Here is a 23,881-nt window from a genome sequence, read left to right as displayed (position 1 = left end):
CTAAGCAAGGGTCCAGTCTCTTTGGCAGTAAGTACCAAAACTTAAATTCCACTCCGTTAAGTTATGCTGAAGTAGATGCTTTTTACCATGCCAAAAGTACAATCATTCACATTTTATTGAATCATTTGGTCATGCTAGAGAGCCAGCCAAGTTTAAATAAAGATGGTGCTGCTGTGTCCTCCTCCTCAGCTGCAAGCTGCCTGAACAGGGAGCCAGGGCGGAACGTCTCTTCTGCTCTTAGAAGGGCAGCAGCTGGGATCTGTTAAATTAGCAAAAGAAAGTCAGTAACCTAGGCTTTCTTCCTTTTTAAGCTGGCTTGCATTCAGAGCAGGCTCATTAGTAGCTACATAAAACCAGACAGGGGGTGGGGGTTAATATGTGCAGTTCTCTTTGTAGCAGAGAGAACTGTAGAAACAACCACCCTTGCCTTGAAGCCTTTTGGCGTGTTCAGGAAATTTTACACTTCCCTTGTAGGCTTTTGAGACACAGAAACACAGTCTGCTGCTCAAAGTACCTCCTACTCCCAACTCCACTTACGGCAACCATCAATAACTTCCTAGGTAAGCGGGCAGACATGTTAAGTCCATTTTCTTACCTACAGTAGTAGCTTTCCCTTATTTTGAAAGGCTTACTCTATTCCTACAGGGAAGGAGCATCATAATGGCAAGCAGAAAGGGAGGCAATTTTGCTTATGTAGTAGTGTCTTACATTACCAGTCAGTTCATTTTAGTCTAAAATTAGGTTCATTAAAATGTATGTGCAACATATGTCCAAACATAACCCCGCCATAGCAACGGATGCTTCTGATATTTAACATGTGAATTTCTTTACATACTGAGAACTTTAGACCTCTTTGTCCACCCTTCCCTGCAGCAGCTTCTAGGGTGTAGTTGCATAGCAATACAGAAGGAAACCCATGCCAGCTGCTAGTATGCAGTCAATTTCTCATATGTAAACTTGGTAAGTTTGACAGCAGCTATCAAGTTCTATAGCTACATAAGCAAGCCTTAGCACAGAAGCCTACAAAGGAGAGGAAGCCACTCAATTCACACATGCATTAATACCCCAGCAAGATTTCTTCAGGGGTTACTTGGTCAGCATCATACTAGAATGAAGGGTACAAGACAGTTAGATTAATCACTCCTTTAACATACCTTACTATTATTAGAGATAAGCTGTCAATGTGCAAGTCTGTACTAACAATATATGCTAATGTTGCTATTGACTCCTATACACAATTTGACAAACTATTTAACTAATTCATCTTCAAACCTAGAAAAGTATATGCTACTCCTGAAGTGTCCAAAGGAAATTGTGGCATGAGTTTCTGATTTTTTTTTTTTTTTTTAAACCTAACAACAGCACCCTGGGCTCCCTAGGAAAATATTAGCATTAACATTACCATTACCAGTGGGCAAGAGTGGAGAAAACCATAAGCTAGAATAAAGGGACAAACCTGAGCCTTCTGTTCAGTGTTTCTCATAGCTGATTTAGTCTTGCGTGAGCTTGACATGCTAAGTGGCAACAGCCCAAATCTGAAAAAAAAGGAAAAAAGTGGTAAGATGTTTTGCACCCCCACGTGCTTTGTTTCACAGACTTCCTATTGCCTATAGCATGAGTCACTTACCTGATTTGACTAGATGCTAGAGGTAGGATGTTATGTAATTCTTGAGAAGTTAAATTACTGCTTCGGCTGGTGTACTGATTCTCTGCCCCTGTTAATAAGCCAAACAGGACCTAGAGGAGCACAGAAAAAGGTAATTGCTTGGTTGTGGTGGCAGTACAGTGGTACCTTGGGTTACAGACTCTGCTAACCCAGAAATAGTACCTCGGGTTAAGACATTTGCTTCAGGATGAGAACAGAAATTGTGTGGCGGCGGCAGCGGGAGGTCCCATTAGCTAAAGTGGTGTCTCGGGTTAAGAACGGACATCTGGAACGAATTAAGTGCCAAGTGCTCAGTGAACCAGAAATAGGATTTATTAGATTGGAAAGCAGCAAAGGAAGTAATAATAATAATTTTTATTATTTATACCCCGCCGATCTGGCTGAGTCTCCCCAGCCACTCTGGGCGGCTTTCAATCAAGTGTTAAAAACAATACAGCATTGAATATTAAAAACTTCCCTAAACAGGGCTGCCTTCAGATGTCTTTTAAAGAGAAGATAGCTGTTTATTTCCTTCACATCTGAAGGGAGGGCATTCCACAGGGCAGGTGCCATTACCGAGAAGGCCCTCTGTCTAGTACCCTTAAACAAACACAAGGCAAACTCTTAACTGTCAACCTGGCCATTTGTGTTTAAAACAAACGTTTCCCTCTCCCCCAGGATTTCAGGTTCACTTTTATATCACTTGGGGATAGGTGTTTGCCTACTATGAGGCATGAACTTCCAAGGATAAGATCCATACAATCTCATGGGATATTTTTGGTTTTGGTTATTCGGGAGACAAACGATGCTTTGATTCTGAGTGCTGCAAATAATTGAGAACTATTGGACTGCATGATCAAAGTATACCCTAAAATGTGTTTACATGCTTAAACCACTATCCAACTGTATACATACACAACCCTTTCCCCCTTAGTTTTCATTATTGTACTGGTTCTATGAATTGCTAAGGAACAAAGTGCAAAAGACCATTTCTATGTGTTTAATTTTACCAAGTAAAGCACCCTATCTTTAAGTACAGTAGCCAAACATAATTGCAACAGTTATGTTCTTTTGCCTGAACTTACAGAGGTCCGCTGCACCAGACGATTAAGGTTGCTGTTTAAATGTGGTGTAAAGACATCCAAGTCGAAGGGATCTATATAACTTTCCAGAAAGTCTATCTCTTTCTCAATTCTGAAACAGAGGGAGTAATGCTTATATCGGACAGAGATACATTTTTGACAGTCAACAAGAAAAGACTGATGTGAAAACAAAAAAAGCAGGCATTCAGTCATTTTACAACCATAGTAATGAAATGATTAACAGGATCCTGTGCTGAGCTATTTAAAAGTCCATTAATGCAATGAGAACAGAGTTTAACATTTTTAAAGCTAAATTCTGGTTTCTGGTTACAGTTGAGCTGATGCCTTACAAGCCAGAGGAATAACTTAAAATGTTCCAAATACATTTTATATAGCAAGATGCCCTGTTTCTAGCAAGCTGCCTTAATGTAACCTTTCCTTGAAACTACTGAGACTGTCCCCCTTTCTGGAATCACTGCTGTGCCCTGTGTGTACAGATCTGCAAGATTTCTGACAAGGATTTCTGTTAAACGGCTCCTTATTTAAGAATTGTTCTGTTACAAAACTTTATGCACAGATTACAGAATTTGGGGAGCATCTTGCTACTCATGATTGCTGCTGTGGGCCCTCTTCTAGTGCTCCTTCTTTCTGCAAATGGAAAGAGTGAGATACAGGTTTGCTTGGTTTTTCTCCAGCCAGCCTCATCTGCTTGTATCCCTGCCCTAAGCTATGGACTGATCTGCATCCAAGTGTATACCCTACCCGCTTCAGCGTAATTTATTATCAGTCCATGAACAGCACTGACTTTTAGTAAGTAGTGGTTACAATCAGAGCTGGTACGAAAATATTAAATTACCTAGATTCAGCTCTGCACAGGTGAGAGAAAATAGCTGAGATATCTAGGCAAGCAAGTCTGAGCCTACTAGCCCTGCATATAGCCTCACATACACACTGATATATCAGTGCAATGTGCCTAGAGCACAAAGGGTGCAATAACATTTTGAGGTTTGCAAAGGGAATAAAAAATAAACCCACTGTTGAAAACACTCAACTCTTGACAGAGCACTGTACCTGGAATCCTGCTTGTTTCTGCTGCCTTTCATATCTTCACTCTTAGTTGTCAGGACTATATTCAGATACCGAAGATCATACAAGAGTTGCAACGCCCTGTTCTGAGTGATGGGTAACTTCCCTTCTTTCTAGAAACAGATAGGGGAAGGAAAAATAAGGTTGATTCTTAAGCAAATGCCTAGGCCAGCAGTCCTCACATATATTTAAAGTTTCATCAACAATCACTTTAAGCATCTAGATTATGTAGTCCTGTGCCCAAAATACTACAAGTCGTCCCCTGATAGTCACACTAGTGTTTGAAAATGTTTATTAGGCCCCTGTGAACCTGGATTTTTGTTTTTTTTTTTTGTTTTTGTTTTAAATCTCATAGCAGAGATAGCCAAAGAATCGCAGCACTTACATACAGAAGGTAGAGCACGGACAGTTGTAGAACAACTCAATTTATTCAGTGCCCAAATTTTAGAGTTACTGTAACTGCTTGTGTGCGAGCATGCAAAGTGATCTCACACTGTTACAAACATACAAGTTTTCCCCATGGAATCATACCCTCCCCCATTAAGAACTTCAACTCTATGAGAAAGACCCACGTAATCTGACCTGCTCCTGTAGTTGCATCATTCAGATGCTTCCCCATAAAATGTCAGATCATTGCATGGAGAAGGGTCTTCACTCAGGGTGCAATTCAACATGTTACTCTTCCAATCATTTCCTCTATGCAAGTATTTCAGCTTGCCAGACAGAACACTACCCCTCCCCTCTCCCTGCTTGCTTTTTTGAGGGTTCTCCCACCCCAAGCCAATTGCAGGTGGCAGGGGAGCCCTGTTATGTAGGGCTTCTGCTGACTGGACTAGTTAGGTGAATCCTGCCCTATGTTAACTGAGCTGCTCCGAGATTCGCTGTCTTCCATAGAAGAGGTGAAAGCAAGATTAATGCCACAGTCAAACGCATACATACTTGTAAGTAGCGCCAATTCCAATCAGATTTATTCATGGGCAAAGATGCTATCAGGCTTCTAGTATACTTTTTTAGTACTGACCTGGGAGTTCAAGTGCTGCTATGAAAATGCGCAAGGACTAATGGTTTGCTGTAAGCCAACATTACTGATTCTCAGAGTAGGTCCACTGAAATTAACGGACATGACCAATTTAGGCCTATTTTTTTTATTATTTACTTAAACTTAATAGTTTATTGCTGCACAAAAAGGTCTCCAAGCAACTTAACAAAACTTTCAGTGGTCTGTTCTGAGTACAACTTGGTTAGTGACAAAACAGTGCAATTAAAGTCCCAAAAGATACACCCTTCACTTTTTCAACTAGCGAGATGGTCTGAAGGGACAGAATGTGTCACCCTCCAAATGTTGTTGAACAACCACTGGCTACACTGACTGGGGCTGATGGGCACTGAGCTCAGCAACATCTGTGGGCACCACATTGGCTGCTCCTGCGTTAGAACTTTCCCCATGAGCGAGCCTTGCAAAGCGGGAGCCAATCAATAGTTTTGCTCTTGACAATTCACATTTTTCATTTCCTGGGTTTTTGAATACACACTTGGAGCAGGATTATCAATCTAGTCAAACACTGTGCAGTGGTCCGCAGACCCCCAACAACGCACCTTTTCCTGGCTCGCTCCTGACAATTTTTCATAGCCAGCTAATACTTCAGTCATACAATTCTTCAGTAGTTCTTGCAAGGTGACCTTGGGAAGGGTATGGCCTCCAACTCGATTGACTTCTTGGCACAAACTGAAGAGGAGGGACTGGACACACCATGATGGCTGTGAAGAATACCAGTGGTGGAAACATTATGTTTTCTTGAAATGACAAGTGTTTGTTTTTTACTTTGCCAGCTCCATACTCCTTTTGACAGTGACAATTACCCTGAACTGCATAAAGTGGTATTACAAATCAAGGGTGGCAACTTGTGGCCCTCCAAATGTTGGACTTCAAATCCCATCAGCCCTTGCCAGCATGCTCAGTGGTCAGGGAAGATGGAAGCTATAGTCTAACAACTTTTGGAAGACCACAGGTTAGCCACTCTTGCTATAAATCACCCTCCACCAGGTTAAGTCTACATATGAACCTTCTAAACTATGTCTAAGACTCTAAACTATGTCTAAGACTCAACAACACAAGTTGGTACTAAATGTGCCTTCTTAGTATGAATGAATATCACTTATTTTGACAGGGAGATAAGAGGAAAGAAGTGGGGCTTCTATGCTTCCAATCCACTTGAAACTGGAGGCAGGTGTTGGATCCTAATGACTGTGATTCCTCTTCTCTAGAGGTATGATCAGGGGAAAAAAGAAAATCAAACCAAGTGGCTATCAGAACCCCACTTTTGTAACATTCCCCAATCCTCTCAGAAAAGGCACTGAGGAGATTTGGGCTTCAGTCTCAGCTCTGCTACTGGGTTATTGTGCACATTTGAATATCAGTTCTCCTTTCCCATATATGTAAACTGAGAACACTGTACAGACTAACAGTTTGCGTGCATCTTACTGCTTTCCACCTACCTGCACAGGGAGCCGTATCTTGGACTTTACACTGCTTCCAGTCTCAGTCTCTTCTTCAATTTCAATCTCTTCCCAGTTGGTGGCTGTTGCCAGAATGGATCCAGCTTGACCCTTTAACAATGACTGTGTGAACCCCTGAACCAGGACCTAGTGTAAAATACGAATAACAGCAGCAGGAGAGTGTCAGAACCAATCTTTCTATGCCCAAGTGAGATTTGGGGCCCACAGGTTGTCAGCCTGCAACTATCACAGCATCATTTTTCACATATGAAATTTCTGAAAACTGCCATTTGCCATTCTGGCACCATAAGTGTCCTACCAAATTCCATTCCTTCATTTCAAATCCTTTATTTTATTTTAGTACTATTTCTACCAAAAATTAATTATTATGTGAAGCAATTTCTTTGGCCTTAGCATGCTGAGAGGCAGACACGGATATGGAGGGAAGCATGGAAAAAATAGGCATAATCAGCCCTGATTTTAGCCAAATCCTGCTTTGCTATCTGAGCTAAATGTCGTGTCACAGCTCTGGTGAGGAAACATGGAAAAGCCAAGGATCTTCATTGCATTCTAGTAGAATTCAAGACATTTCTGCACACAAGAGAATACTGCTCAGACATTTCCCTGCCTTTTTACAATCTGTTGCAGATTTCAAACATCTACTAACAGGGTCCCCACAAACCAGGGGTCGGCAAGGTTTACCTTGCCTGGACCTGATCGGTCCCACAGAGATCCCTCCGTGGGCCGGATCGCATGCACTCCTGTGATTTCCGGCATCTGTGCATGCACAGACAGATTTCCAGCACCGCTGAAACGAGTCACTGTGTCAGTTTAGTGCAGTGCGCCGGGACTTGCCGAGCAGGCGGCTCGGTTCTGGGGCAGCTCGTGGGCCGGTTAAACGGCCTCCGTGGGCCACTTCCAGCCCAGGGGCCGCACGTTGCTGACCCCTGCCACACACAAAGCATTTGTTCTTATGGTAAGGTGGGAGGCATTGCATGCAGTAAAAAAACAAGCCAAAGCACAAGAGGAAAGGGATATCCCACCACCTTCAAGACAGACACTCACTTTAGCAACAGCTGTGCTCCAAATCCGATAGGCAAACAGGCTATCCTGCAGCAACCGTTCTTTTAATTCTTGCCATTTAGCCTTTATGGGATTCACCTCTTGAGTTTTCCCTTTCCCAACCTTTTTCAAAGGCCAAGGCTCCCTCAGAACACTTTCTGTGTAACCTGATTTACCCAGAATGCACTGCTTCAAATGCGGGCATAACTCCCCCAATGATCGGCAGAGCCGTGCCATGAAGAGAACGGTGTTGATTTTGGGGTTGTGCAAAGCATCTGCACATCCTTGAAGTACATCCTGAGCCTGATGCAGCTCTTCCCTAACACAACCCAGCACATAATCCACACAGCCGATGCAGTGGCTGCGCAACAGTTCTTCTACTGTGCCTGCATCAGCAAACCTGTCAAAGGCAGAGTTCCTGGGTTGAACACGCAGAGCATCCTTAGGCAGAGAGGAGTCAGAGGGCAAGTAGGACAGAAGGTCCTCCAACTTGGCCTTCAGCTTAGAATCCAGAGCGCTGCAGAAGCTTTGAACTCGTGGGCTGTGGGCCTGGGCCTTCATGGATAACCCACTCTTGGTGAACTGACTACGGTTTGCCACACTGATCCAGGCTGCATCTGGTGGCAAGTCATTTGGATTCTCTGACCATAAGAAAGAGGCCATGTTATGTTCAAATAGCATATGTTTGTTGTGGGCAGATGCATCAACCTTGGCTTCAAGTTCCTGTACAGACGCAACAAGGAGCTCCTTGGAGCTGCTGGAGATGTCATCAAATCCTTCCTTTGTCAGCGTCTGGAAAATAAAAACTCATTACACCGAGACAAAAGCTGGTGCATCACCACAGACCCAACCAGAAGCATGGGAATGCTTTTAAGACATAGCAGGAAATAGCAGGGTGTAAATAAACTCCAACATTCAGGTTTTGAGGAATGTCCTTGAGATCTGCCCCCCCTTTAATCCCCAAGGTTCTTCCCAAAGTTCCACTCAAAATTGATGTCAAAGGAACCAATGCAGTTAGACCAAGTTGGAAAAGTGGTAAGCATAAAAAGTATATTGCTACCAAATATGCAGTCAAATGGGTTTCTGCTCTCTAGAAAGTAAACAGGAAGATGTATCCAGGTATAAAGAATACATATACAGTATTATAATTATATATAATTATTATAAGAACAATTCATCCAGCGTGGGTTAGGAGGAAACAAGAGCTTGTGGATGCTTCAATATTTTGCTACAAATGATAAGAATCAGATGATAGTTCTACTCTGAACAAAGTTCCCTTTACACATAAAGAGAACCAGAGTGGAAATTTCCTAATACATTACAAACATCTCTGAACTAGTCCTACACAGGAGTAGCTATTGCCCCAAACCAAAAAGCTCAATTTCCATGGCAAATAATATTTTGGCTTAGTTTGTTAACCTTTGAGCTACGTAGCCCAACTGTGACAATACCTGTAATCTGTCCAAGAAAAGCTGTTGTAACAAATCTTCCCAAAAAAAGATGGGTTTGTCAAGGAGCCGGTGACATACTGTCTCCCAGTTCTGACTCATGGACTCATTGGTGAGCAGTTCCCACACAGCATCACGGATTCCAGCCAGACCTTTAAGGCTCTTCACATAAACCAGCAAGTTTGTGATCCCAGATCTGATGTCATCATTGCACCTGAAAGAAATGCTAGGAGATGAGTCGCTGCCTGAAGGACTCCCTTGGGAGTTACTTTTCCCTGCACAATAATTGCAGAGCCACTACTTCTTCCTGCATAGTAATTAAAAGCTGCATTGAAAAATACTCATCTACTTATGTGAATTGTGGCCTTCACTGAATCAGGTAAAACAAGGGTCAAACAGGCACAGCTAGGAGCCAATGTGATGGCAAAAGGTAAAGATAAACTCACACTCTCCCTGAACAAAGGATGATGGGTAGGTGAAGTGTCACAATCTTGTAAATACAGATGAAATTATGATGAACTCAAAATCGGCACTTATCTTTCACTAGTGTTTTAACACAGCAGTGTTCTCTGGAAGAGAGTTCAAATATATTGAGCCTCCACTTGTGTGGTGACTAGAGCGTAAAAGGCAGGGTACCCTTTTAAATTGACCATGGCAAAGAGAATAAATAAGATTTCATCCACCTTGCAGTGACAGAAAACTAAAGCACAATATTTGGGTGGTAGGGTGGAGCAACTAAAATGACTCTCCATTGCTGCACCTTACCCAGAGTTGAAAGGGGTAGGACAAAGACAAGGTTGGGACTGTGCAGATGCACTGATGGGAATAACGGATTGGCTTCACCTGTAAACCTGTGGACCCCAATCCGACCAAGGTAAGGTACAATGATGCTGAGAAGGCAGCACTACCTGGTTAGTTAGGGCTGCCAGATAGACCATAATTATCCCAGAGAACCCAGAGGCAGCAGGAAGCAAATGAGACCAACAGAAGGCCATATTCCACAATCGTTAGGGTGCTACAAAATATCTAGGTACACTTTTGAAAGCTGCATCTTTTTCTTAATTTGTTCAATCTATGGAATTCAGGTAATCAGTACCAACCACCAGTGCTTTTTTTCTGGGGGTACGCATACCCCTAAACATTTTGTAAATCTAACGGGAGAAGAAACTAAAAATTTATATTTTTTTAGTTTCTTCTCTAGCACAGTGAATCCTCAGTTCCGTTGCTACCCCCAATGGCGACCTCATTTCCTGCCACAGTGTTTCCTGAATCTCAGACGGAATGAGAGTACCCCTAAACATTTTTTTTAGGAAAAAAGCACTGGCAACCACAATGATTTTCACACAACCAGAGTTTTACCCAAGTCTACAATGGACCAGGCAATGTGCTTTTCAATCGGATCACGATGGCAAAGCTAGTTCCTCAGACTCACATATTGATCCATTTCTGAAGTGTATCTCTAAGGTAATCCTGGCTAATAGGATGTGCCAGAGTTCTGAGTGTTGGCTGGAATTCTGCGATGGAAGATGGCAAATATTTGAATGAGCTGCTCAGCTTGGTTTCTTCCTTCAAAGCTGTGATGCCCTTACCTAGGGGAGAAAAGAGGTCAGGCTACTGAGGATTAAACTAGGCCCTGACCAGCGATAACATGCTAATTTTGCATAGTCCCTACCAGTTTTGCTGCTCACCTGCTGGATGCTGGCTTGTGATGGTCTCCAGGGTTGAGAAGAGCAAGCCACAGGGAAGAGATGGGTCTGGAGGCATTCCCTCTGGCAGGGAATAGAAGAGGGCATGTGCTTGATACAGGGTTGTGGCTAGCAGCTCCACCAAGGAACAGACTTGTGCTTTAATGCCAGCATCTGGTTAAAAAAAGAGCCAGTGAATAACAGCAGCCATTTTGCAAGGTAGAAATATTGTGCTCATAGATAGACACCTTCTGCGTTGCAACTGCTGCCCCGGGGTTGCAAAGAAAAAAAGTATCATTTGACGGTTAACATATTTCCATATCCTCAAAATTCAACTGGGGGCAGGGGAGAAGAAACAGCAGTTTTAAAATGTTATCCAAACAACAACCACAATTTAAGAAGGATGCTGACAAGCTAGAACATGTGCAGAAGAGGGCAGCCAAGATGATCAAGGGTTTGGAAACTAATCCTTATGAGGAGCGCTTGAAGCAGCTGGGTATGTTTAGCCTGGAAAAGAGGAGACTGAGAGGAGATATGATAGCCATTTTCAAATATCTTAAGGACTGTGACATGGAAGAGGGAGCATGCTTGTTTTCTCCTGGAGGGCAGGACTCGAGGCAATGGCTTCAAGTTACAGGAAAGTAGATTTAAGACTAAACAAGTGGAAAAACCTTCTGAAAGTAAGAGCTGTTCAACAGTGGAGCAGACTCCCACGAGAGGTAGTCAACTCTCCTTCCTTGGAGGCTTTTTAGCAGTGATTGGATGGCCATCTGTCATGGATGCTTTAGCTGAGATTCCTGCATTGCAGGGAGTTGGACTAGATGACCCTTGGGTCCCTTCCAACTCTTAAGATTCTAACTTTAACAATTCTCCCCCCAAAACTCAATTTATCTCTAATGCAAACTTAGGTGTTCCTGCAGGCAATAGAATTAAGTGGACACCAGTACTCAATCTAGCGCTGACTCACCTTCATGTAGATGACTTAAGGACTATTCATACTGCTATTATCTCAGTTACCTCTGCTGCTGAGGCTATAAATTTATTTAAGATTTTGACTGACAGGTTGCAAGACCACTTGAGAACTGAGATCAAGAACAGTGGCTCAAGAAGATCAATGGGATCTTCCAGCCGGTTTGACAAAGAGTGCAAGCAGGCTAAAAGCCAGCTGAAGAGAGTTTACTGTAAATACAGGAACTCTAATTTACCCCTCTTAATTAATGAATATGTTTCCCTCAGACAGAAGTATAAACTCCTGCTAAGATGGGGAAAAACAGAAAGCAGAAAAACACGCTTGGCATATCTTAATAAAGGCCCCTCACGATAAGGACATCTGCCTCTTCTGGCATACAATATCAGGCCTGCTGGAGAATACTTGTAATGTTCCAGTGTGTACTATCAGATGCAATATTATCACTCTATCATGGGCAGGATGATGAGGTCAACCAAAAACCAGAATCTTTGGTAAACTTACCAGACTCCAGTATCTATAACTGAGGCCAAGAACCTTAATTTCACAGTTTAAAAATAATAAAGCACCAGGCATAGACTATTTGCCCCCAGAACTGCTGAAATCTAACATCGACTGGTGGGCCTCCCTGCTGGCAGTAATATTTTCACTTATTGATTCATCTGGGTTATTTCCTAAAGTTTGGGCCACTGTGGTAGTCATCCCTACATTCAAAAAAGGCCTTACATCCGATCCGGCTAGTTAATAGACCCTTCTAGTTATTACTTCTACTTTGGGATTAGAAATACATGAATATTGCTGTGAAATAATCCCAAAACTACAGTAGTCTCAAGTGAACTACTGTTAGTGACTTCTCCAAAGACAAGGCAGATATATAGCCATTACTTTATTAATGGGGTGGGGAAACACTGACATCTCTGAAACCAATAAATTGCCACTGACATTTATTCTACATGCAGCCGCTGGGAGAGATCATCAGGGGGTTTGGGCTGGGTGTTCATCAGTATGCAGATGATACCCAGCTCTACCTTTCTTTCAAATCAGAACCAGTGAAGGCGGTGACAGTCCTGTGTGAGTGTCTGGAGGTGGTTGGAGGATGGATGGCGGCAAACAGATTGAGACTGAATCCTGACAAGACAGAAGTACAGGAGGCGGGCAGGTGTGGGGGATTCCCTGGTCCTGAATGGGGTAACCGTGCCCTGAAGGACCAGGTGCGCAGCCTGGGAGTCATTTTGGACTCACAGCTGTCCATGGAGGCACAGGTTAAATCTGTGTCCAGGGCAGCTGTGTACCAGCTCCATCTGGTACGTAGGCTGAGACCCTATCTGCCCGCGGACTGCCTCGCCAGAGTGATGCATGCTCTGGTTATCTCTCACTTGGACTACTGCAATGCGCTCTACGTGGGGCTACCTTTGAAGGTGACCCGGAAACTACAACTAATCCAGAATGCAGCAACCAGACTGGTGACTGGGAACGGCCGAGACCATATAACACCGGTCTTGAAAGACCTACATTGGCTCCCAGTACGTTTCCGAGCACAATTCAAAGTGTTGGTGCTGACCTTTAAAGCCCTAAACGGCCTCGGTCCAGTATACCTGAAGAAGCGTCTCCACCCCCATCGTTCTGCCCAGACACTGAGGTCCAGCACCGAGGGCCTTCTGGCGGTTCCCTCACTGCGAGAAGCCAAGTTACAGGGAACCAGGCAGAGGGCCTTCTCGGTAGTGGTGCCCTCCCTGTGGAACGCCCTCCCACCAGATGTCAAAGAGAACAACAACTATCAGACTTTTAGAAGACATTTGAAGGCAGCCCTGTTTAGGGAAGCTTTTAATGTTTGATGTATCATAGTATTTTAATATTCTTTTGGAAGCCGCCCAGAGTGGCTGGGGAAACCCAGCCAGATGGGCGGGGTATAAATAATAAATTATTATTATTATTATTCAGTGTAGGAATAAGTCTGCTTAGTGTCCATCTGATGGAAGAAACAAAGGTTTAGACCAGGGAAGTGGCCTGAGATGGTACAGTGATACCTCTGGATACGATTTTAATTCATTCTGGGGGTCCGTGCGCACCCCAAAACATTCGTAACCAGAAGTGCCTGTTCTGCACAGGTGCACGTGGCAGTAGCCTGCTTCTGCGCAGGCGTCAAAAGCCTTCCCATTATTTCTGGGTTTGCCGCATGCGTATCCTGTAGCATACGCAACAAGGGCAGTACAGTGGTGCCTCGCAAGACGAAATTAATTCGTTCCGCAATTCTCTTCGTCTTGCGGTTTTTTCGTCTTGCGATGCACGGTTTCCCATAGGAATGCATTGAAAATCAATTAATGCGTTCCTAGGGAAACCGCCTTCAGACCAGGTCCGGGGACAGTCTGTCCCCGGACCTCTTCTGAAGGCTGGGGGGGGGACAAGGGCTTTTCTTCCCACCCCCAGCATTTTAAAAAACCCCGGGACAGCGGAGGACTTCTCCGCTGTCCGGGGCGATCTTAAAATGCTGGCGGGCAGCATTTTAAAATCGCCCAGGGACAGCGGAGGACTTCTCCGCTGTCCGGGGCGATTTAAAAGCCCCTGGGAAGGCAGGCAGGGGGGACAAAGACTTTTGCCCCCCGCCAGCCTTCCTCTTCTGAAGGCTGGCGGGGGCGAAAGTCTTTGCTCCCCCCCGCCTGCCTTCAAAAGCTGTCCGGCCAAGGCTTCGCGGACCTCTCCGCCAGCAGAGGTCCGCGAAGCCTGGGAGCGCTGATGTCAGCGCGTGCAGGCTTCGGCATGCCGGCAACCCTGCAAAAGACGTCCGGGGGAAGCGGGGAAGAAGCGCTTCTTCCCCGCTTCCCCCGGACATCTTTTGCAGCAAAGGGCTGCAGGGAGATCGCTATCTCCCCGCAGCCCCTTGCTTCAAAAGAGAAGACCCGCTGTCCCCGGGGCAAGCTTCGTTTTGCGAAGCAAGCCCATAGGGAAATTCGTCTTGCGAGGCAACTCGAAAACGAAAAAACCTTTCGTTTTGCGAGTTTTTCGTCTCGCGAGGCGTTCGTCTTGCGGGGTACCACTGTACGTAACCCGAGGTTGCTGTACACTGATTTAGATGAAAATTTCACTTGCACTCACCATGATGGGGCTGATCCAGAAGCTGCTGAATTGCAGATTTCCTGGCCAGCAGGAAGTCAGCAAGAGCCTGGCGTGGAGAACTCCCCTCAAGAAGCATGGCTGAACACAATGCCTCTGCTACGGCTTGGTCCAAAACGGTCTGGCATTTCAGTAGCAACTTGCTCTCATGTAGGATTGTTGACCTAATTGGTAGACAAAGGAGGCACCGTCAAGAGGTGTGCTGTACAACACTCAATGAAGAAATGTAAAGTTCAAAACAAGAATCAGTGGTGGGAAATGATAGCTTAGAGCTGCATAACATCATAAAGAAAGTGGTAGCTATTTTACTTCTCTTGCCTAACTGAAGGGAGCTTTGGGTGAATAATAACTCGGATCTATGTTAATAGACTAAAAAGTGATATTAAAGCTATTATGCTGTGGATGCAAACCCCTTTCATCAGCGTGGCTAGGACCAATTCCAGTTTGCTCCTCTCTTCCTAGAATTGCCTTCAGCAGCAGCCATTCCAATTGGCCACATATTAGAAAAGGGCAAGTTAGTAAAAGCGTCATACACCATCAGCTCAGCTGGTCCCTCTTCCCAAAACTGTTTCCTGCAGTGACCATGCTGCCTGGTAATTATGTAACTCCATTATGTACAGTATGAAAGAGATGGCACTCAACTGCACAATCCTGTTCAGAAGTAAGTCCCACTTAATTCTTGGAGCTAACTCAAAGGCAAATGGGTAAAGAACTGCAGCAGGTATATGCTTATCTTCCTTTTCACTCTATTTTTTATTTTCTTTTTTAAAATATGTCTGTTAGATTTTTTTAAACCATCACTATATCCAACATTTTTAGCGCTTTGGCAGGACAGTGGCATATGTGGAGGACGCATTTCATAAAGCCAACAGCAATAAGGGTCAGAGACAGACCTAAATATAATGCACAGTCCCAAAGGTTCCTGATCTTCTTCCTTCTCCCAAAAGTATTAGATTAAAAAAAAACCTAAACAAAGAACACCAATCTAGATGGACAACCAAATCTAACAAAGCATACTAATTTTAGGCTTATCATCAATCCTCCGAGGGAACGCATTACAACCAGCAGAATGACCTGAAGCAAGTGTCTAGAGCGGATGCAATCCATTTAGAAGATTGTGTGTGTATGTGTTGTGTGTGTGTATAAAGTAAGCAATCAATATTCATGTGAAATGTCCAACTCAAACATCAGGGAAGTTTTAATAAATGGCTCTGGTGCAACCAAAACAAACTTCTCCCAGATTCTACAGTAATTTGCATGCATAACATAATCCAAAAGCTAGGGCTAAGCAATACATAGCTCCAGATAGTCTCCGCAATGGAGTCAATCATATTTTCGACTTAGCCATAAGGCAGAGGAGCTGTTGCAGAAACTGACTGGAGCTGCAGCTTCTAAACCAGAAATGTGTATGTACCCATTTACTCACACACCTGCTTCTGTTGCAATGTTAGAACTTTTGGCAGCCCTCAGGAGCCTATCCAATCACCAACACACTTGGTTCAGTTTTCCATAAGGAAAGCAAGAGATAGAACTGAACACATCCAAGAGACTAATTTTCAGGGGCAACTCGGGAAACAATTTGAATATTGTTTGTTTAATTTTTTGAACTCTCTACTTCCTTGTAGCTGTTCAACAGCCAAGTTATGCAGCTTAAGCATACACACACCTTAAGCATACTCTCATCACCGCTGGGTTTTAAAGTTTTAAGAACTGCACCCATTTATTGCTTGTCATAAATCCTTCACAACAATGGGTGGTAGAAATCAGATAGTAGAGATTCTCAGAATATTATGGAAACTGACAGATTTGCAGTTAAAATACCTTATTCTGTGCTTAGTGACAAAACTGCAGGACTATAGTTCTCTAAGCTACTTAGCAGCATCTTTTGTGTCTCTGATACCATTTCTAAGTCCAAGTTCTTGGGAGAGGAAGGCCTACTGTTCAAAATAAGCCTTTTCAAATTAATATTAACATTTTTATCTCACTTTCCACAAAGGCACGCAAAGCAGCTAACAAACCCCAACAGCATTTGCGGTAACATTTCACAGCAACTAAAACATTCTAGTTGTTTTCGAGGGCAGCCCTGTAGTTAAGTGTGTTACTGTAATCCAATCATGATGCAGCCAATGCATCACAGCAACAAGATGAGCAAAGCTAGAAGAAGACGAAATTGGCTGGCTACTTACCGGAAATGGCTAGCTGCAGCTACTTGTCGTGCAAGGATAGGAAAACGTGCCAGAATTGGGCTGTAGCTGGCGCCAGAAGAATCCAGCTGCAGGAGGCGCTGGAGGTGGCAGCATAGCAGGTACAACTGGGTGGCATATAAGTACTGAGAGGATTCCATAGCACTCCAGATTTTCTCAGGAATCTGCAATAGTAGTTGGATCTGTGCTGCCAAACAGTAGAACTTCTCCTGTGACTGGCGTACTGCCTAGGTAGGGAAAAATACGTGCACCCTATGAAATAAATTGATGCACATACAGAAACTACTGGAGCATGGATTGAAAGCATTTTGAAAAAGAGGAGATGTTGCTAGCATATATTCAGAATTATAGTTCATATAACTATATGCCACAGGGTTTGTTATATTAAGTGCACAGTTTACCCATGTTTACTAACTCAAAAAGGACAAAAGATTCCCGTAGGAGCTGTACTAGTAGATAAGCAACATGGGTAGCTAGCTACTTATAAGAAAGTTTATAATACGATCATGGAGGTTAAGGTATAAGTTAACATAACACATATCAGTTCTCTTTGCTACAGGGGCAAAAGTAGGCTTTATTTCACCGGGAACAAAGACCCAGTTTGGCACACAAACGCCACATATTTGCAAATGCACAAACACAGGCTGGAAGCCTCAATGGTGCCATTCAGGAGGCTTCACCCAGGGCAAAAAACCCAGCTAGTTCCCACCTCTGCTTTGCTTTATTAATCTTTTACTTTGGAACGCTTACCTTACCTAGGAGCTCACCCATCAAAACACTGATCAGACTAACTCACTTTTCAAGTTTTAAATGATGTAACAGCTTCGGATTACCTTGATCATTTTCTGAATGATTCCAGTGCTATTTTCCTAGAAAAAAAGGTGCCAGAACTCACAATGAACACCTCCCTTGTTCTCTTAAGAATGGCAATGGCGCCCACCTGAGAGGTGACAGAACTTTTTTCAGTTCCGGCTGAAAAAATAAAGCCCTGCCTGAACCTGTAGTGCACTTACGTCTTCTCCTGCTTCCTCACACATTTTGATGGGTAGAATGTCTCTAACTAGCAAAGTTAACTGTTAATTAACCGGGGGGGGGGGACACAAAGGAAACACCAAGCAGACACAAGTTTGGGAAACACTGCTTTAAACACATTGCCCCAGATAATTTCCTGAACGGCCTACAATGCACTTACACCTTCTCCTGCTTCCTCAATAGGGTAGGAATCTTCTAATGAACAAAGGCGATTGTTAATTAATTGGGGGAAACCCCCCCCCAGCGGGTAGTAGTGCTTCTCAAACCTGAGTCCCCAGCAGTTGTTGAGACTGCAACTCCCATCCTCCCTAGCCAGCAGGTCAGGGGTAGTAGGAGTTGTAGTCCAAAAACAGCAGGGTGTAGCCATGTCCTCCTTGTGGGGTGTGTATGTGTGTATATATGCATATATGTGTGTGCGCGCGCGTGTATATACACACACACAAACATACATACATATAAACACACACACGTGTTATATATATATATATATCTATGCAGGTTTTGGTGTCTTCGGGTGTCTTCCCGTGTAAGAGTCGGGGTGTCTGTGCGACGTTTCGACGAGGTCTCACTCGTCATCTTTTGTTCTTTTCTTCTTTTGTTCCTTAAAAGAGAATAATCATGGAAGCCATCGAGATAGAGAAACACCCTCACAACATGAACAAGCGTGACGACACGTCCCGCCTGCCAGACATCTGGAAATTAGCCCTCCCCACAAAAACCGACACCAGAACCAGAGGCACACAGAACGCCGTCACCAATCAACCACACCAGACCCAAACCCAGACCCTCTCCACAGACATATTACAGACTCCATCCAGCAACCAAACTATAGTGGCACCTCCGGATGCTGCACCCCCCGGCAATCCCTACACAGATCTGGCTGGCACAAGGCACAAAACCATAGCTCGCCCCTATACACGAAGCCAAGCCAGAGCACAACTAAATGCAGCACAACCATCTTCTCAGAAAAACTCTTCACAAGCTCAAGAGGTCAAGACACGAAAGCTTTAGCAACTAATCTACACTTAATGACCCACCCAGTGGTATTCAGAATATCACTCATGAAATCACTCAAGATATCCCTCAAGTAATTAAGGAACAAAAGAAGAAAAGGCACACTAATCTAGGAACTTCCTCTCTGCCCAGAACGTTGGAGGCTATACACCACACCCCTCAACAGTATTTATAGGAACTCAAACACCAGACTCTGCTCTGTTCCAGTAACAAGAAGCCGAAAGCACCAGCCTGAAGATGACGAGTGAGACCTCGTCGAAACGTCGCACAGACACCCCGACTCTTACACGGGAAGACACCCGAAGACACCAAAACCTGCATTCCTATACCCGTGAAAATCTACGAAAGCAAATATATATATATATATATATATATATATATATAACCGTGACACCCCCATTCAACAACTTTGGTGTATCCCCTTTCTAAAAACAAAAAAGCTCAGCAACTTTGCCTGCAAACCCCCACCACCACCCCGAACCAAAAAATAAATAAATCCATGAGATTGGGAAACACTGTATTAAACGACGTAATGGCTTCCCAATCACCTCAGACCATTTCCTGAACCTGTGATGCACTTACGGGAGTTGTAGTCCACCCACAGCAGCTGGCGGGAGCCAGGTTTAAGACACCCCCACACACGCCCTCCCCCCACCGCGCCCCTCAGCAAGTCCCCACCTCAACCGCCGGCCTCCGCGCGGCGGGCTGGCCGTTATGAGGGGCGCCGCCCCCTCCGGCGCCGCGTCCCTTGGCCCGCCGCTGCTGCAGCCCCCGCACGGCCTCCACGAGGTGCTCGGCGCTGAGCCGCATCTCGGCAATGGTGTCGGCCGCCTCGATGAGGTCCCGGTAGCGCTCGCCGACCATCTGCCGGAGCTCCTCCCGTTTGCCCTCGATGCCCGCGCGGACCTGCCGCTCCACGGCCCTCAGCTCCGCCACCGCGTGCGCCTCGAAGAGCGACTCGGCCGCCCCCGGGCCGCCCCGCTTCAGGGCGTCCAGCGCCGCCGCCTCGGCAGACGCCGTCGCCGCCATCGCCGTAGTCCCGCCGCCGCCTTTCCCTCAACCGGAACGGGCCGCGTCGCCTCCCGCCTCCCACCTCTGACGTGTCAACGTTCGCCATCTTTGGCAGGGGCAAGGGCGCTTCTCGGCCTGGAAGGGCAGGCGAGATTTCCCTTAGTTCAGCCTCGCGGGCGCCATCTTTGTGTAGGGCAGAGTCGTTGTCTCTCGGCTCTTAAAGGGAACCGAGCGTCTTCCGAACTCAATATTATTTCGTCTACAGATGAAACTGTAGACGAGGCACAGATAAAAATCTGCAAAACAAAATTTTATTTCATAAATGTTAAAAAAAACCCTAAAATTTATGCACCACTTAAAAGAACCCCAAAGCGGTTTACAGAAAAGATAAAGCAGTGAAATCAAGAAAGAGCTACAACCATGCTTTAAAACATACAAGAAGGTAAAATACTAAAACAAATCGAGTCACCTTTCTAAGTATCTAGGTAAGGCCTGTCTAAACAGGAATGTTTTAGTAGTGTTTAGCTTTGTCTTGTATCTGAAGACAATAAACATTTTGTTACTTAGAACTGTGTGGGAGAGGCTTGCCTTAACTGGAGAAGAAACTTTTTCTGCTGGGAGCAAGAAACCTCTGAAGACTTTTCCAGGGCTCTTTATACTCTGCTGATGCATCAATGCACTACCTGAGGTGACTTATGGACTCACTGTTAAGTTAGTGTTCATGGAAGACAATCATACTCCTATACAAGCGATTGCCAAAGAAGAAGAGAAAAATGAACTACCAGCCGACTTCTACAAGCACCCAGCGGTGACATAGCATGCAAAGAGCCCATTAAATACTGACAAGGTGCAATGGAAGCAGGATAGCTAGAACCCTGAACACAAGCATTCCATGCTTCCACCTTTTGTTGCAGCTTCCACTTGTAACCTAAATTGACCAGACCAGAGGTTGGCAACGTAAGGACCATGGGCCGCTTCTGGCCCATGAGCTTCCTGGAACTGGCCCACGGCCATTCCGTGGATCGGCATGGGGATTCTGTGCTTTTCCCAGTGGCGTAGCGTGGGTTGTCAGCACCCGGGGCAAGGCAAGTAATTTGCGCCCCCTAACCCGTGGATTTGCGCCCCCTAACCCTAACCCCCAGATGTTGCGCCCGGTGCGGCCAGCCCCCCCTGCACCCCCCATGCTACGCCACTGGCTTTCCCCCCCCCCCATGGCACCATTTTTTTCCTCGCTGCAGGGACCAACTTCCAGGTCGGAAGAGCGCCAATGGAGGAGCCGGAAATAGCTTGAGCGCATGCACGGGCACACACGCTCCAGCCCACTAAGAGGTCTGCTGGGGAGTGGACCAGATCGGCCTCAAAAAACGTTGCCGACCCCTCGACCACACCCTTCTGCAGTGGTACCTCGGGTTAAGAACTTAATTCATTCTGGAGGTCCGTTCTTAACCTGAAACTGTTCTTAACCTGAAGCACCACTTTAGCTAATGGGGCCTCCCGCTGCCGCCCGCTGCTGCTGCGCAATTTCTGTTCTCATCCTGAAGCAAAGTTCTTAACCCGAGGTACTATTTCTGGGTTAGCAGAGTGTGTAACCTGAAGCGTCTGTAACACAAGATAAAGGTACCCCTGACCATTAGGTCCAGTCGTGGCCGACTCTCGCTTTATTGGCCGTGGGAGCCGGTGTACAGCTTCCGGGTCATGTGGCCAGCATGACTAAGCCGCTTCTGACGAAGCAGAGCAGCACACAGAAACACCGTTTACCTTCCCACCGGAGTGGTACCTATTTATCTACTTGCACTTGATGTGCTTTCGAACTGCTAGGTTGGCAGGAGCAGGGACCGAACAATGGGAGCTCACCCCGTCGCGGGGATTCAAACCGCCGACCTTCTGATCGGCAAGTCCTAGGCTCTGTGGTTTAACCCACAGCGCCACCCGCTGCACCACTGTATTAAAAGCTGCTCTCTTTATAGAGTGAAAAGTAAAGAAAGGTTATGAGTGAGCATATACCGTAGGACTTACCACGGTCATACAACCTCTAGCACAGGCCAAAGAACCATTTAACACAACAGCATCCTGCTTCCCTCAGTTGCTAAGCAGATCCCAGCAAGAAGCCCACAAGCAATGCTTAAAGTTAATAGCACTTTCCACAGCTGAACCCAAGCAACTCAACATTCAGAGGCAAAATGCCTCCCTATAAAGCTGATAGCTATTGATAGTCCCACCCCACCCCCTCAGTATGGATCTGGCTGGTCTCCTTTTACAGCTGATGGTCCACAGCACTTCTTGTGACAGTGAATTCCACAAACTACATTGTGTGCAGAAAAGCATTGCTTCCAACTGAAGCAACATGCAATACTTGGCTAAGCCATTAGATGGAGATACGTTCACAGGCGTTTAACCAGCCTGCAAAATGCATCATATACCATATTTTAAATTGGTTTATTTTATTTTTCTATTTTATTTTTAATTGTAATTTTACTGGTGTTAGCCGCCCTGAGCCCGGGGAGGGCGGGGTATAATTAAATAAAAAATATTATTATTATTGTTACTATTATTTATCATGTCCTCCAAAAAGTGTTTAAAAAAGAAAGAAAAATATTTAGCTCTCTCCTCCTCCTCCTCCTCCTCCTCCACCACTACCCCATCAATTGGCAGATAATGTAATAGCTTTGCTTTCCCCTGAAGATGTTATGTTGTATACCGAAACAATGAGGTTGAATGTATAAAAGTTTCACGACAATATCAAAAGGCAGAGGAAATTTTACAGACGGCTGAAACATAAAAGATAGGCGGGTAAGGAAGAGGTTAGGAAATTTAAACGAGATTAAAAACATATATACGAAACTGTTCAAGCAACTTTTTATTGAGTGACATGCATGAACACAGTAAAATGTAAGTAGCGTTGTATGCTCAAAACAATCTGGATCGAAAGCTGCAGGACTTAAAATGTGGAGGCATCCCCTTCAGTTTGCACAAACACATTTCTGAGTATGAACGAAAGGTCAATGCTCACCCGCCTTCAAATGAAGGCTTCTCACAGGGCTATTGTTAAGGCAACTGCTTTGCACTAATCTCTTGCTGTTAGGTTATTTAGGATCACATTGCAAAAGCAAAAAAGCATTTCTACATCCTTTCCCGTGGCTTGCAAAGAACAAGCATCCATTATGCTTAATGAATCTCACCCATGAAGGGGGTGTGCATTAATAGACTGAAAGCTATTCTGCTTTCTGCAAACAGTGAATCAACTAGCAGTGTCGGGGTGTGTTTTTGGAGCCCTTGCTGCATTCTGCACAGGCAGCTGCAGAGGGACGATGAGGATGAGCAAGCACCCCTCTCCCAGACCAGTAGCTTGCCCTCAGTCATCTCTCCCTTATATTTCCTCGAAGAAAATACCCTTTTACGTACTAGAAGTGCTTTTCTTTATTGGGTCAAGGACCTGTAGCCCCCTAGACATTGCTGGACTCCAGTTCCCAGCAGCCTCAGCCAACATGGCCTATGGTCAGTGATGATGAGAGCTGAAGTCCAACAACTGATGGAGGGCAACAGGTTCCACAACCTTGATCTGTTCATGCAAACAGAGATCCTCTGGAACTTATTTCCCGGTCACATCCACACCACTTGGAATTGTGCTTGGAAACGTACTGGGAGCCAGTGAAGATCCTTTAGGACCAGTGTTGTATGGTCCCGGCAGCTGCCCCCCGTCGCCAATCTAGCAGCTGGATTCTGGATTAATTGCAGTTTTTGAGTCACCTTCAAAGGTAGCCCCATGTAGAATGTGCTGCAATAGTCCAAGCAGGAGAAAACCAGAGCATGTACCACCCTGGTGAAACAGTGGGCAGGAAGGCAGGGTCTCCTGGCTTTTTCTCACTCCAAGGCTGCATTCCTGGCCTCCTTTGCAAGAAGTAGTTGTGTTTTCTAAAGAAATACATCCATGCTGTGTCTGCTTAATTTGAGCCTCAAGGAGATATTTGTTTATGGGGTCTCTTTTGTCTGAAAGGCCTTTTCCTTATTGTGATTTCAATCTGGGTGGTTAATATTTAA

At 45.0% G+C, this 23,881-nt stretch overlaps 1 protein-coding gene across 3 annotated transcripts; it reads right to left on the bottom strand.

Annotated features, from left to right (window-relative positions):
* Positions 1-97: 97 nt before the first annotated feature.
* On the bottom strand, positions 98-19,877 carry COG1 (component of oligomeric golgi complex 1). Of its 3 annotated transcripts, XM_082212419.1 has the most exons (15): positions 19,511-19,877; positions 16,769-17,013; positions 14,565-14,746; positions 10,508-10,678; positions 10,252-10,408; positions 8,823-9,033; positions 7,375-8,163; positions 6,310-6,456; positions 5,410-5,571; positions 3,799-3,926; positions 2,731-2,839; positions 1,628-1,737; positions 1,457-1,535; positions 1,065-1,105; positions 98-259 (listed from the first exon to the last, which is right to left on the bottom strand). In XM_082212419.1, exons 1-15 carry the CDS (start codon positions 19,859-19,861, stop codon positions 238-240), a joined length of 2,904 nt encoding a protein of 967 aa, XP_082068545.1. In that variant the 5' UTR covers positions 19,862-19,877; the 3' UTR covers positions 98-237. The 3 variants fall into 3 exon arrangements, with proteins under 3 accessions (XP_082068545.1, XP_082068544.1, XP_082068546.1); XM_082212418.1 differs by lacking the exon at positions 1,065-1,105; XM_082212420.1 differs by lacking the exon at positions 1,065-1,105 and having other exon boundaries at positions 19,415-19,530.
* Positions 19,878-23,881: the final 4,004 nt, after the last annotated feature.

This window comes from Podarcis vaucheri, assembly GCF_965113315.1.
Source record: "Podarcis vaucheri genome assembly, chromosome: 2".
Taxonomy (NCBI): Eukaryota; Metazoa; Chordata; class Lepidosauria; order Squamata; family Lacertidae; genus Podarcis; species Podarcis vaucheri.
The sequence above is the reverse complement of the archived record's forward strand: the minus strand, read 5'-3'. Positions and strand labels throughout refer to the sequence as shown.

Excerpts from the sequence above, each read along its gene's own strand:
- COG1 (XM_082212418.1), bottom strand. The coding sequence starts at position 19,861 with ATGGCGGCGACGGCGTCTGCCGAGGCGGCGGCGCTGGACGCCCTGAAG. Across the intron at positions 3,927-5,409 it reads CAGGAGCGAGCCAGGAAAAG|AAAGAAGGGAAGTTACCCAT; the intron begins GTGCGTTGTTGG and ends ATCTGTTTCTAG. Across the intron at positions 260-1,456 it reads ACACTGAACAGAAGGCTCAG|ATCCCAGCTGCTGCCCTTCT; the intron begins GTTTGTCCCTTT and ends CTAATTTAACAG.